This window comes from Garra rufa, chromosome 5 (assembly GCF_049309525.1).
Source record: "Garra rufa chromosome 5, GarRuf1.0, whole genome shotgun sequence".
In the NCBI taxonomy this organism is placed as follows: domain Eukaryota; kingdom Metazoa; phylum Chordata; class Actinopteri; order Cypriniformes; family Cyprinidae; genus Garra; species Garra rufa.
In genome coordinates this window covers 29546465-29562134 of record NC_133365.1, presented here as the reverse complement: position 1 = coordinate 29562134, position 15670 = coordinate 29546465, and the positions used below count along the sequence as shown (strand labels likewise).

Sequence of the window (15670 nt, the reverse complement as noted above, 5' to 3'; positions counted from 1 at the left end):
ACTCATGACAACCATGCGATTAATCGCGATTAAAAAATTTAATCGATTGACAGCCCTAATTTTTACGGAAGTCACAGCGGCTGTGGATTGACTGTTTTGAAACTTATATGGTAGTTACATAGCCTCTAGACCCGGGGTCGTCAACTGGCAGACCGCGGTCCGGATCCGGACCGCAAGATGCGTCCATGCGGACCGTGAAAGCTTTTGACATATTTAAATAAAAAAAATGCCAAACGCTAATTTCTAATAAATACATTTATATCAAGCACACCAGGGTCAGCGTTTGGGTGCTATCTTACATGCAGTCATGAGAGCAGAGATCGGCGCATTGCGTACAGACAGATGTAGCTTTCACTGTTATACAGCTACACAATATGTTAAAGTGAAAGTGAAAGTGAAAGTAAAAACAGCGACGTGCACATTCTCTCAGAGACAATGATAGACGAATATAGGCTGCTTAATATGCTGATATTAATTTACTTCCCTAATATTTCTCTTGTGCGCCGAACACAGTGGGGGGGGGGGGAAATAAAAAGAATGTATTTTGTGTAGGCTAAGGGTTGTTTTTGAAAGTCTGTTTTTAAAATAATTAATTTTCATTGATGACTGCAGTATTATTAGGGGTTAAGAAAGTCTTAATTATGATTTCAGGTTGTCTTAAATGTGGGGACTAAAAGGCAAGAATTGCGATGAAACTTTATAAGGCTATCCATTGAATGAATATGAGCGCTGCACGTTTGAAAGTCAGCTGCGGCGCTGCTTTGTGTACCATTCTGATAGCGCCTCCTGCTGGAAGAGAATGATCTGCCATTTTTAATCAGCTCATATCAATCTTCTGTTGTCAAAAAGACCAATGTGAAAATCAGTCCTAGTTTTAGGCAGCAAACAAGTAGAGTTGTAAATGTGAACTGATGGATCGACAAGATCATGTGCTATATAGGAATTTAAACAATTAAGGCAGTAAAATATGTATATGTTAATTAATATAATACTTGATTGACAATAATTGTTTAAAATAATATACAAATTGATACTTTTGACTCTTGAAGGCTGGAATGTGAAGTTTATAATTTAAGAAATCTTTTTTGTTTTGTAAAACCTGCATCTGAATTGTAAATCATGCTTTTTACAGTCATTTTAATTAATTATTTATTTATTTATTGTTTAGGTCTTTAAAAAGGTATTTAAATGTCTAGAATTTAAGCTAAAATATACTGCAGAAACTCTGGTCTCGCAAAAAACACAAATAGTTTTTTATATATAATTGTCCGGACCTCGGCTGGTGAGCAGGGTTCATTACTGGACCTCGAGCCGTTTTAGTTGCAGACCCCTGCTCTAGACCTCGGTTATCATGAAAAAAGCCAGGAATATTAAGTTTTGACAATATGGGACCTTTAAATGTGTTTTCCGCTACTAATAATATTGTAGGACTTTAAGCTCCTGTTATACTTTTTACCTTTTTCCTTTTGACAGAATTCCAGATTTTTCCCATTCAGTCAGCACAGATAATGTGGAAAAAAGTATGTTGTAGTGCTGGGCGGTTTGACCAACACAGTTTTTCTCAGGATTCTGGCACTTTCACTGTTTAACACATTTTTCCCCCTGACTTTAGGGGTGGGCGATATGGCAAAAATGTCATATCATTATTTTTTTCAGAAATATCACGATTCACAATTTTATCACGATTCTTTCTCATGTTGGTTTTACTATTTTGCAAGTTGTCTGAGCAGTACAGCCAAACTAATTTCCCTAAGTCTTTCAAGGTAATATAAACAATTTAAAAAAACAAGAATGGCAGATGTTTAGGCCAAAGTGGGCGAAGATAAAAATCTTTGTCATTATTTTATCGTTGTTATTTAAAAAATAAGAACAAAGATAGGCTACATGTTACAAACACACATAATATGCAAATAAAACAAACTACTGTGTTTTAATTTTCAGGTACAGTAGGTATATTTAGCAGTAGCATTCAAGAAATTGAATTAACAAACATAAATAAAACACTATATACACTATATACAAATATCATACATTGACTCTTGTTAAAGCAACTGTATTAAAGTTCTTCAGTCAAGAGCAGTGAGTGATTTTTTTTTGTGTTTTGTTTTATTAGCCTACCATCACCCAAAAATGACAATTCTGTCATCATTTACTCACTCTTGAGTGTTTTTTAGTGTTCTTTTAAACTCAAATTAGTTTCTTTCTTCTGTTGAACATAAAACTTAATTTTAAGAATGTAGGTAACCAAACAGTTGCTGGTGCCCAGTTACTTCCATAGTATCTGTTTTTCTCTCAACTGTTTACTTTCACTTTAGACATAACCAACTGTGTTTATATGTACTTCTTGTATGTTTTTGACAGTATCAGCGAATCAGACGTGAAAGATAGCTTAGTCCAGTGATCAGGCACTGTTTGACAGACTCATAAAGCACATGCCAGAACAGGCTTTAGAGCGCATGCAAGTAAAGTAATAAAGTAAAGTAAAGTAATAATAAAGTAACATTTAATTTAAAAAATTGTCAAGTCGCTACCCTGACTGTACCTTTATACGAATCAGAATGCATGAAACAGTTGCCGAACCACTTCATTTCAATCACGATCCAATCTAACATGTAGCATGAGCAGTTTTGATGTAAATTTTTGATCAAAATTTAAATCGAAAATAAAATGCTCTGACCTTAGCCAGCAGGTGGCGCTTATGGAACAGTGGCAATGCAGTGTTTCTTTGGTTATCGCTGTAAACAAAGCAGCACTACACTTTTAATGTGATCCTTATGGCATTTTAAAAGATTTCTGTAAAATATATTTGTAGAATAATATTGCTGTTTATTACTCTACTACACTGTTAAATGGGTTAAAACCTGATCTCATGACGAAAACGTACCTGTGGGAACTTAGATACAAAATAGTATCACACTGCAAAAAAAGGCTTATCTTACTTAGTATTTTTGTGTTGTTTCTAGTCAAAATATCAAAAAATTCTTAAATTATGATGTATTTTTCCCCCTGGAAATAGTATGTTTGTACAATATTTACAAGGCGGTACATATTTTGCATCTTGCGAAAAAGTTCTCACAAGTATATTTTTGTCATGTTTGCTTGAAATAAATATAAATGAATAAAATATTATTAAATATCTCTTTTCTTGTTAAAAGGTAATGAAAAATTTTACTCTAAGGGAAAACTAGCAGAAAACAAAGGTGTTTATATACTGTAGATGTTTTCAGTTTCAAGTCTCTCATTACCTAAAGCAGACATGTTTTCAAGTTGAAGTGAACAGTCATTTCCCATTATCTATCTTTCCATTCATCCATTCTTCTATGGGTGGATCTTTCTTTTGTCATCAAGCACACAGATCGTTAGACTCAGAAATGGCATGAACCAGCAGCACCCAACCGTGTGTATGTAAGAAAACAGAGAGGTGAAAACGGAGAAAGAGAGGAGAAAGCCAAAGGTGACAATGAGATTTGTTCTTTTTTATGTAGGTTCGGACTGTCACACTGTATCGCCTGAGTTCTTTCTTTTTTATTTTACTTTCTCTTTTACAAAAAGTTATTATAATGTACAGCGTTTGACCACTTGTTCTAGACAGCCAAGAAAATATCAGAAATATGCCCTTGTCCTAATCGCAGTCATTTCGTTCACTTTTCTTTTCTCACTGTGTGTGTGGTGACAGAATTGGCTGCCATCATCAGAACAGAATAATCATGCTGAATGACTCTCTTTAACTCAGAATCTTTCCATCATTCCTTAAGGAATAAAGCAGTTATTACCCTTCATTAGAGACCTGGCACTTGCATTAGGATAATGTCACCTCTACTTACCACCTTCATTCGACCAATGACACACACAGGCACACGCGCCAGCTTTCAATTGTGCATTTTTATAGAGAATGTTATCGTTGAGTGCTGGACCTGCAAATGACATTTATAATTTAGCAGCCACGCACTGAACAACTGATGTAAAACTTCAGAGAAATTCACCTACAACCTACACAATTTTTATTCTGCTCAATTATCCGAATGTACAAATACGCTTCCATTACTCCTATATTTCCGTGTTTGCTAGGATGAGAGCTGGTATGCGTGTTCTGTTCAAATTACTGATAATGGACCACATATTTCTCTTCACAACTGACAATACAGTGGAAGAACAAGTTCCATGTTTGCGGTGTATTTGTTTTCTTCTGCTGATATAACAGAGAACAGAACATTTATGTCACTGTTTTGTCATGCCATTAGTTTATGCTGTGCTTTTATTTTTAGGTTTGATGGAGGGAGGAGTGACATTTTCCCAATGGAGTTTTTCCTTCCCCCACAAAGGACATGCCTAATCTGCTCTGATGAAGCATCTGGATGTCACTATGGAGCCCTCACTTGTGGAAGCTGCAAAGTGTTCTTTAAGAGAGCTGCTGAGGGTAACATAAACACACCCATTATAACAAAAGTCTGGCTTTGGATTGTATTAACGGCTAAATACATTTACCATATGTGAGGACTGTTATCTCTTTAATTACAACTTTTAATTGCAGCTATAAACTGTCATTAAAACTGCATTAAAAGCTGCTATAGAATTAATATACTTCAGACCATGTGTCCAGTACAGCTTTTATTGTTTTTAACCGTATCACTTAAAATAGCAACAATTGGCACATCCTACACAGGCATGCAGGAATTCAGTTCAAAGAGAGGAATTCAAAGAGAGATAATAAAGAGAGAGCAAGTAGGCGGCATTTTGTGTCTTAAGTATATACAAATTAGGGACACATTCTTTCCCTATTATGCAGTCCAAAAGGAAATGAAAATCTAATAACTACAACTCTAGAAAGTGCAGACTTGGCTGTGAGGTGGGTAGAGACACGCCATAAACAATTAGTAATTAGTGAGACCCAAACACTTAGCTCACAGTGACCTAAGCATAGATTTTAGCATTCTTCATTTTCATATCCCCGTTCCAAACTTGCATTACTTTTTTGCTTTTTTTTTGCTAAAGAACACAAAAGGAGTTATTCAGCAGAATGTGCAAGATGCTCTGTTCCCTGCGGTGAAAGTGGATGGGGACCAGGCCAAGAACAGTTATGCTTGTTTCCAATGTATACATGATATCTTCATGTAAAACATTGGTTCCACTTTATATTAGGTGGTCATAAAGGTGCAATAGTAGATCTTGGGAAATGTTAACTTTAGCGAATGTCCCACCATCCCAAATTTTTTAATGGTTGTGTATGTTAGGTTTGGAATAACCCTGGAATGTGACCTTGGACCACAAACGTCTCGGTTACGTATGTAACCCTCGTTCCCTGAAGGAGGGAACAGAGAATTATGATCTTGCTTAGAGAGACCCATCCACTTCGAGTGTAATGGGTCAATGCACATTGGCATGCGATGATTGCATCTAGCTGCCGCTTGCCACGGCACGAGCATAAGAAGCAGCAGGTGCAATGCATACTTAGGTTTTTGCTGAGGAGCCGAGCCAGTGACCTATTGCTCAGTGGTGGTACAGCAGTCGTGGCAACGGGACGTGACGTCTCCATTCCCTCCTTCAGGGAACGAGAGACGTTCCCCATTAGTCGGTCACTCCGAGTCACGTCGGTGACCGACAAATTGGAATCCCTACCAAAGCGCCATGGCTGCTGCCCCTTCAAGTGTCCTGAGTGAGCCTCCCGTGCCCCCTTTCTGACCTAGGTTGGGGCTCGCATCAGGAAGACCAGTCACTGTATACCATAGCACTACCCACTTCAGTGAGACTGGAACACTGGGAACATGCAAAATCCCTATCCTTCCTGGAGGTGATTGTAACCCTCTTAAAAATGGCAAGTCTGCCGGGGAAACACAGGCTCTGAGGCTAAACCATGGAATTTACACATATGGGATCCACTTAGGTATCTCATATGGACCCCAGCCTTCTACCGGTTCTCATGAATTTATTAGGTGAGGGCCTGGCACCCGACGCTTCACTACGTCTGGCTGCTGAGGGGACGGAGGAGGTCAACTGGGCCTACTGTATGGTCACTCTGGAGCAGTTTTAGCAAGCCAACCTGAGCCCGGGCTATTCAGTGCTTCTGCCCGTTTAAGGTGAGAACACAGGAGGATACCGGCTCTACACGAAAGCTGTAGAACCTAGCAAATATGTTAGGGGCTCTACAGATATCTGTCAGCGAGGCGCTACGAGCCAGCGCCCAGGAGAATGCAACACTTCTAGTTAAATGAGCTCGCAACCTAGATGGGCAGGGCACACCCAGTGCCTGGTAAGCCAGGGTAATGACATCCACTATCCAGTGGGCCATCCTCTGCTTGGAGACGTCATTCCCCTTCTGCCGGCCTCTGTGACAGACAGGAGGTGGTCTGAGGTCCTGAAGCTTTGCGTCCGGTCTACATACCATCTTAGGGCTCGGATGGGACAAGCAAAGCTAGAGCTGGGTCTGCCTCCTCCAGGGGCAGCGCTTGCAGGCTCACCACCTGGTCCCTGAAGGGAGTAGTTGGAACCTTGGGCACATAGCTGGGCCTCTCTAGGCATGATTCGTCAACCAAAAATGCGTGTAGGTCCCCTACCCTCTTGATGGAGGCAAATGCAAGCAGGAGCAGAGTTTTCATTGAAAGAAACTTCAGCTCGACTGACTGCAAAGGCTCGAATGGGGCCTGTTGTAGCGCTGTGAGCACTAGTGACACGTCCAAAGAGGACGTGATGGGGGCCGGGGAGGATTTAGCCTTATTGTCCCCCCAAAGGAACCTGATGACCAGGTCATGCTTCCCCACCAACTTCCCTGTTATGGGTTTGTGGTGTGCAGCAGTAGCAGCCACATAGACTTTAAGAGTGGAGGGAGACAGCCTTCACTCCAACCCTTGCTTGGAGGTGGTGGAGGCATCCATGTGTATCACAGCATGCTTGGAGACCTGTTCCAGAGGCATTCCTGCCCGAAGAAACGCAAGGTCTGACCATGGGGTGAAGATTTGGCAGCAGGCCGGTGTCATTTTGACCCGGTAAGTGTTGCGCTGCTACGCCTACCTCGGGATTCGGCCGCTGAGCCAGTGTTAAAGCGGTCTCATGGAGCAGCCCCAGCGGTGTGACTACCGCTGTAGCTGCCATATGCCCCAGGAGCCTCTGATCATGAGAATGACCCAGTACAAGCCAGTTGTTGAGGTAGTTGAGGATGCGAATGCCCTGCTCTCTGAGGCGAACAAGGGCCGCCTCCACGGCTTTCTTGAAGACACGGGGCGACAGGGACTGCCACGAACGACATCCGATAGTCGGGGGAAGTCCCAAAGGATACAAGTGGTACGTCATGAGGAGGTCCAGCCCGTTCCTTTGGAAGCTCCACTGGCTGCGAAGTGTCAGAGGTAGAGTCCCCCCGGCGTTTGTCAGGGGGAACGGTAGATCTGGGCAGAGGCACTGGAACCCTGCCCCTTTGCAGGAAACAAAGCCTGGTTCGCAACTCTGCGATGTCACCGTAGCCACCAGACCCAGCCTGTATCCAGATCAGATGGTCACTGCAGTCCCCCGGATCCAGTCCGTACCCAGCTTAGATCATGGATCACCACCTGGAGATGACTTCAATAGCCGTGGATGTCAACCAGATGAGCTCCAGAGATGGATCATCAATGAAGACCTCGCCAACCTAGACGGCCATCGGTGCCACACCATGGGATCCTGACGAGTTCTCTACAATCAGACATTGGTACAAACTGCTGGTTTCGTCTGGCCAGAGGAGAACTGGTCCCCCGACTGAGCCTGGTTTCTCCCAAGGTTTTTTTCTCCATTTCTGTCACCTGTGGAGTTTTGGTTCCTTGCCGCTGTCGCCTCTGGCTTGCTTAGTTGGGGACACTTTCCAGCGATATCGTATACTATTTGAACTAAACTGGATGATGATATCACTGAATTCGTTGATGAACTGCCTTTAACTGAAAATTGATTATTTACAATAATGCGTTACTTACACACTATTGTGCTGTTTAAATACTGTGCAGTTGCTTTGACACAATCTGTATTGTTAAAAGCGCTATTTAAATAAAGGTGACTTCACTTGACTTGACTTGACATACTCCCACAATAAGAGCATGTCTCATCCACAAAAGCTGCCTCAGCGTGCTTAACGCCCAGACACGTGAGGCAGCGATCGTGACCATCACCCAGCACCAGGTAATGGCTGCATCCAGAATTGCATGGGTGGCAAGGCGCCTGTAGTTGGTATAGTTGGTACAGATGCAACATCGCCTTTACAAAGGCGGGCCACCCACGAATGCTCTTTTAGGATTGCTTTTTTTGTGTGCTGGGGGAGATCACTGCCTGCAACACAAACAGGGAGTAGTGCAGCCTGATGTGTGCAACCCACTCGACAAGGGAAAAAGACCACCGCTGAAGCGCCGTACCACCAACACCAAGAGTGCGCTGAACTCGTTTCAGTTTCCTCAGTGGAGAGCAGAACAATGTTGAAAAGCTGAGTATGCATTGCACCTTCTGCTTCTTATGCATGTGCTGTGATGAGTGTCAGCTGGATGCAATCAACGCATGCCGATGTGCATTGGCTCCTTTAATTTTCACTCAAAGTGGATTGGTTTCTCTAAGCGAGATCCCAATTTGTCAGTCATTGATGTGACTTGGTGTGACCTACTGATGGGGAACCAGTCATAAGGGTCAAATTGTTTTTTTACAACTGGGATTTATACATCATCTGAAAGCTATATAATTAAGCTTTCCATTGATGTATGTTAGGATACAACTATTTAAAAATATGGAATCTGAGGGTGCAAAAAAAATCTAAATATTAAGAAAATCCCCTTTAAAGTTGTCCAAATGAAGTTTTTAGCCATGCATATTACTAATCAAAAATTAGGTTTTGATATGTTTACAGTAGGTAATTTACCAAATATCTTCATGGAACATGATCTTTACTTAATATCCTAATAATTTTTGGCATAAAAGAAAAATAGATTATTTTGACCCATACAATGGATTTTTGGCTATTGCTACAAATATACCCATGCTAATTTTGTGGTCCAGGGTCACATATATATGCTATACATATAAATAAATTAGGATGTGTTTAAATGTGTAAAGTAAACTTGTGTTCATCCTGCAAATAAATGTTCAAACTGAAAAAATAATGCACACTTCTGATAAAGTGATGTCCTTTTGCTTTGAACACCCACAAGATCATGGAACAAAACAATTTATCAAAGTTAAGAGGAGTTAAAAGGTCTTGCCCCACAGCCAACAATGAACTTCAGTTTAATAAAATACAAAAATATCACACTATTATACTGTTTCAGCAGTTGTTAATGGAGACAGAGGGAAACAGGAGTAGTCTTATTCCGATCTCATTATTGTTGTTTATGAATAAAATAAACAGATCTGTAAGGTTAGAGATGTCATTCTGAATTACTGAATTTTTGCAGGTTTCCTGGCCACGCACGAAATATTTAAAAATGACACTCTTCCCCTTTATAAAAAGATTACCCGCAAGATCTGATTACAGTTTGTACATTTGTTTGGCATTACGTCAAATCTGATATCATGGTGTGTTACCCAGTATTTTTGTAAATTGTTACATGTTAAATTTTGATTCTTGTGGTGAGGTGAACTGCATTGCTTTTATGCTTGATTTACTGCTGATTAGGTTTTAATTCTGTTTCATTGTCAGATCTTGTTATAATTGCTTGTAGGTCTGGCAGTGAATGTCTGTTCCACCTCATTGTAATTTTATGTCAGACCTGACTGCAGTTGTGTAGGTTACTTCAGCAGTGACTCTGTATTTCTGATTAAGTAACACACACACACACACACACACTGTAGAACCTCTTTTCAAATTTCACTCTGCACTTTTCATTTGGCTGTCCCCGGGTGCCCAGAGTGAGGGCTGTGACCTATCAGACTGGCTTGTCACGTTAACAGCTCCCTCTAATTGGAGCATTCTGTGTGTATGTGTGTGTTCTCTATTTTTATTCTGATCTACGTTTTATCTCGGTGTAAATGTGATACGTCCAGCTCTGTCCTTTCTGGAGCTTTACTTTGGCTGCCAACTCAAACTAAGTTAAAACTTCTGAAAACCGTCTTTTTCTTCTTCTAGGGAAGCAGAAGTATCTCTGCGCTAGCAGGAATGACTGCACCATCGATAAACTGAGGAGGAAGAACTGCCCATCCTGCCGTCTGAAGAAGTGTTTTGAGGCTGGGATGACCCTAGGAGGTAAATTGTGTGCTTTCATATACACTCTGATGTGCTATGTAGCGGTTATAGGGAACAGTTCACCCAAAAATCATTTGCATACTCTAATGTCATTCTAAACAGGCTTATTATTATAGTTAACTAAAATCTGGAAAAAATATAATTTGAAATAACTTGAAATACCTTTTCAAATAATTTGGTAACACTTTTTTTTAAAGTTTGAACTTGTTTTATTTAAAATTAGTTACCAATTAACGATTTTTCATTTTCATATAACTAAAACTGAAGTGATGAATAAAAACAACAGCTCATTGTGACTACTGCTCTAAAAAATAAATCAATCAAAAATCAAAAAGTATTGCGCTTTTGTCCAGGTCTTTTAAAGGCATACTATATTTTCTATGTGCTTTGTGTGAGGAACAGGTCAAAATTTAAATCACTGTTCTTCCCCTCCAGTGGGTCGAGAACTGCTGTGAATCATCCAGTTGTGAACCCGAATCAGTCAAATTTGTGAACGAATCATTCAATTTGATTTGTGAAACTCACAGTCACTCAGATCAATCATGGAAAAGAACTGAGTTCGAAAGAATAATTTGTTCACAAAATGACCTCAAATAACCTCAGCAGAAAAGATGGACTTACATTTCAATAATGACATTGTTGGGTGAACTATTTCTTTACAGCCCAGGCATAGTAATGAGAAGTTTGCAGGCTCGGTCACTGCAAGGAGCAAGCCACCAAACTCTAGGCTGTCCCTTTAAGTTAAGAAAACAAATTCCACTAGTCCTAGTCATTTGGTAATATGTAAAGTTTTTTTTGAATGTGATATAACATGACAGAAGGCTTGAATGATGGCTTAAAATCACTATTAAGCCTTATACACTTTACCTTATACAATTTACACTTGAAGCTTCTGATACTGATAAACCATAAAAGTCTTCACTTTGGCAGATATTAGTGTATAAAGGACATGTGCATTTGTGCAAAATGTTTCGCTGCACCTGCCTTTCGTAAATGAATTGAGAAGAATGACTGGAAATATGACTATAAATATTCTGCATTTGAACTACTTTGTTTTTGTCTCTATTACAAGTTATTTCGCACTTTTTTTCCTTGCGTGTTATTGACAGAAAAGATCAAACTGACTGTTATTTTTCCGTTTTGTCATCTTACAGGAATAGTTCACCCAAAAATATAAAACCTCTGTCATTATTTACTCATCCTCAAGTTGTTACAAACCTGTATGAGTTTCTTCCTGTTAAACATAAAAGAAGATATATTGAATAATGTGGGTAACCAAACAGTTGCTGGTCCTAACTGACTTACAGTAGTATGGGGAGAAAAATATGGAAGTCAATGGGGACCAGAAACTTTGGTTTGGTTACATGCATTCTTCAAAATAGAAGAAAGAAATCCATACAGGTTTGGAACATTTTGAGGGTGAGTAAATGATGACAGAATTTTTATTTTTGGGTCTACTTTGCTTTTATATGAGAAATATCCTACACTACCATTCAAAAGTTTTGTTTTTACCAGTCACTAGATTTTTAATGTTTTTTAAATCTCTTCTTCTCACCAAATCTGGATTTATTAGATCCAAAATTCAACAAAAACAGTAATATTGTGACAGATTTTTACTATTTAAAATAACTGCTATCTATTTGAATATATTTTAAAATGTATTACTGTGATCAAAGCTATATTATTAGCATCATTACTCCAGTCTTCAATCTCACATGATCCTTTAGATGTCATTCTAATGTGCAGATTTTATTGTTATTATTATCAATATTTAAAGCAGATCAGTACATTGTTTTCAGGATTCTTTGAGGAATAGAAAAATCCAAAGATCAGCATTTAAATTAAGTTAAAAGTAGTGGTGGGCATAGATTAATTTTAGTAGTAGTAGTAATCTAGATTAATCTCACTGTAATCTTAGAATTAATATAGATTAATCTAGATTAAAATGGCTAATTTGAATTCTGCCAAAGGCATTCAGAATATGTGTGCTAACCAAATAATGACTAAAAGTAAGTCTTTGAGAATGGGTTTCTCAAGCCAGGTGGCACATTAGACCAGGGGCTCATCTCCTGTTTCCAAACTGCATCACAAACAGCTCGAGAAAGCTGTTCTACTATGATAATTGATGAAAATAAATGATGTTCAATAAGATGTACTTGTGTTTACTAACTAACTAACAATGAAATACATTTTCTACCTATTAGATTGTGGGTTTTTTTTACGTCTACACCGACCCAACCCTAAACTTAGCCCTTACTATAATAAAAAAAAAAACGTATTATTGATGTACAGTGTGATAAAAATATACATCTACGTATATACATCTATGGTAGCTAGTGTTTCCCCTAGGTTTACAGCTTTGGGGGGTGGGGGGGGGTATTTATTTTTTATCATATATATTGTTTAATGACAATTATTTAAATAGGAATATATAAACACCTACATTATACTGTACAAAAGTAATACAGGACTAATGTTCTGTTACATGTTACATCATACTTTTATTTTGACAGGTTGCCGTGAAGTTTCTGTGTGTACTCTATGATATGATCCTAGTTTTCTCAAATGAAATGGTAAAAGTGACACTCACAGCAGCTTTGGAGATTGAGTTTATCTGTTCATGTGAGATGCAAATGCCAAAAATTACCGGGAACGTCACGCATGCTTCGATATGCGTGTAGTAAAAACGCGTCTCCGCCATTCATACATACAGAGGCAAAAGGAACATGCAGGATTCATATTAAAACGGTCTTTTTGCATTTCAGTTTTCACAGATCATATCGCGATTTGAATTAAGTGACAGGTCAACTTTTGATTTATTAATCCAAAAATCAACGAAATCCGTGGCATTTCGCGCTATAGTAGATTCGTTTTTTATGAATGGAGTCCGCGATCCCTTCTGTGTTTTCGCGGAGGAGACATTATAAACGCGCGACCATGTAGAGACAGAAATGACATGCCTTCGTGTAAATAAGATAACCCAACTTTGACAATAGATTAACGGCGATATTTTTTTTTATCGCCCGATAAGTCTCACGTTAACGCAGCACGTTAACGCCAATAACGGCCCACCACTAGTTAAAAGCTTTTGCAACATAATACATCAAAAGCTTGGAGTCAGTTTATATATTTTTTTTTGCTTTAAATTTATCAAAAGAAAGGATAAAGATATTTGTAATATTACAAAATATTTTTATTTCAGATAAATGCTGTTTTCTGAACTTTCTATTCAACAAAGAACCCTTTGATTAATTTTTCAACATAATAATAATAATAATAATAATAATAATAATAATAATAAATGTTTTTGAGCAGTAAATCAGAAAATTCGAATGATTTCTGATAAATCACGTGACTGGAGTAATAATGCTGAAAATTCAGATTTGCAATCACAGGAATAAATTATATTTTAAAATATATTCAAATAGAAACCAGTTATTTTAAATAATAAAATTATTTCAACATTTTGCTGTTTTTGCTGTACTTTGGATCAAATAAATGCAGGCTTAGTGAGCCGAAGAAACTTCTTTAAAAAAACATTTAAAATCTTACTGTTCAAAAACTTTTGACTGGTAGTGTGTGTATTCCGCCGCATACAGTTCTGGAAAAAGATCATTCCAGACCAACTGAATTTTCCACTCAAGATTCACAAGTTGCAAAAGATTATTCTGGAGATGGATTATATTTCTTTGATTTAAATCGCTCATGCCGCTTTCATCAGCATGAGTCAAGCAATTATTCTTAGACTTCCACTTAAACCTTGTATTACATTGACATCCCTAATAAAGTTGCCAGGCAGTTGAAGAGTAACTCACCAAAGCCAATGTTTACACGGATATGGCAATTGGCAAGTGTTGATTTTAGGCCTTGTTTGTGTATGAAGCTCTGAGTGTTTAGATAAATTGAGTTGTCATGGTAATGCAGGTCTATAGCGGCTGGACCATTTTAAAGACTGCTTTGAGAGAGAGAAAGAGAGAATGCATGTGGGGGGTGTCTTCAAATCATCTGTGGGGAGCTTCTCCACTGTAGTAGTGCAGTCAGCTTTGCATTTCTCCTTGATCTCTCTCTCCCTCTAGGACACTCGCTGATGAATTATTGATGAATAATTAAGGGTTTATCTCTCTGGTCTGCATTAAGAGGTCTCCCTCTCTTTAGGTCTTCCTCTTGCTCTCTCTCTATTGTCTCTCCAAAGGGCTTTCACTAATTTAATACATTTTCACAGCAATGGATAATGGAACAGAAGTAATTGAAGCATAGTTTATTGCATGCTGCTTTTATCACTTAAATTACAGCATACTTATTCTTCATGAAAAGGTATTTCATTTTTAAAGAACAAATGTTGTAGATTATTCTAAAGAACAGGGCATTTCATTTCTTCAGGACTTTTTTAAAGTGTGTTTTATAACTTTTCTGGTAGTTTTAGTTTGAAAGTGTATACAGTAGGTCACTGGGTAATGAGTTCCAATCAGCTTGATTGTGATCACTGATTCTCTTTCAGTCTTTCCGTCTCATTCTTTGAATGGATTAAATTAACTCTGAATCTGTCTCCATCTGACTCAAACCCAAATTAATAGTCTAATTAAACCGTAATTTAAAGAGTATTTCTTAAGTATCACTTGAGTACAAATTACAACTTAAAAATGACATCTTCATTGATACTGGAGAAGGCAAAACGTTTTTGAAGAGTAAATTGTACTTATTTACTTTTCTGGGAAAGATGTCTTTTGTAGCTTGCCAATGAACATTACTAAGTAAATAAATGAGAGATGCTTAAACACAATAAGGAAAAATGATTATCCTGTTCAAATGTTTACACCCTGCCTCTTAGTCCATTGTGTTTTCTTCTTGAGCATTAGTGACTATTTGCACTTTTTGTAATAATTGTGGTCCTCAGTGTGAAAACGTGAATCTTAAAATCATACACTGCTGAAAAGGGTTCAAATTAGCAGAGGATGCTGGAAAACCAAAGAATGTGCAATACCTGGAGGATTTTTTTAAAGAACAGTTGGCAGTGTAAAAGGGACTCATAAAGAAGTTGTTATAGCGAGCCGTGCTGGTTTGACGAGACAGGAGACGAAGTTCAAATAATAATAATCCTTTTAATAAGAATCTTCAGGAAGACCAAACAAGAACATTCCCACACGTATACTACATTAATGACCGACAAAGATCAAACTCAAAAGACAGACTTATAAAGGCAAACTAATCAGGAAAACACAGGTGATACGGATAACGAGCAAACAAGGACTAATCACAGGACTAAACCAAATAATCACAAACAGACGGGGGAAGACAGAGGGAGAAACCAAATGACCAACAGTGCAAAACAAAGACAAACAACCAGAAACATGAGGATTTTCGTGACACTACACCCCCCTCCCGGTAGGCGCGTCCCGCGCCGTGACGGAAACACCAGGGAGGGAGGGCGGGCGCCCTGGAGGCCGCTACGGGACAGGACCTTCCTGGTTTGGGGAGGCCTCCAGGGCGGGA

General features: G+C 38.7%; 1 protein-coding gene across 1 annotated transcript in view; it reads left to right on the top strand.

Moving 5' to 3' along the window:
• Positions 1–4272: 4272 nt before the first annotated feature.
• ar (androgen receptor) overlaps positions 4273–15670 on the top strand; it is a 77456-nt gene continuing 66058 nt past the window's right edge. Inside the window, exons 1-2 of the mRNA XM_073839668.1 lie at positions 4273–4417; positions 10064–10180. Of these exons, the coding sequence (XP_073695769.1) occupies positions 4297–4417; positions 10064–10180 (238 nt within the window). The 5' untranslated portion in view covers positions 4273–4296. The remainder of the gene's footprint in view (positions 4418–10063; positions 10181–15670) is intronic.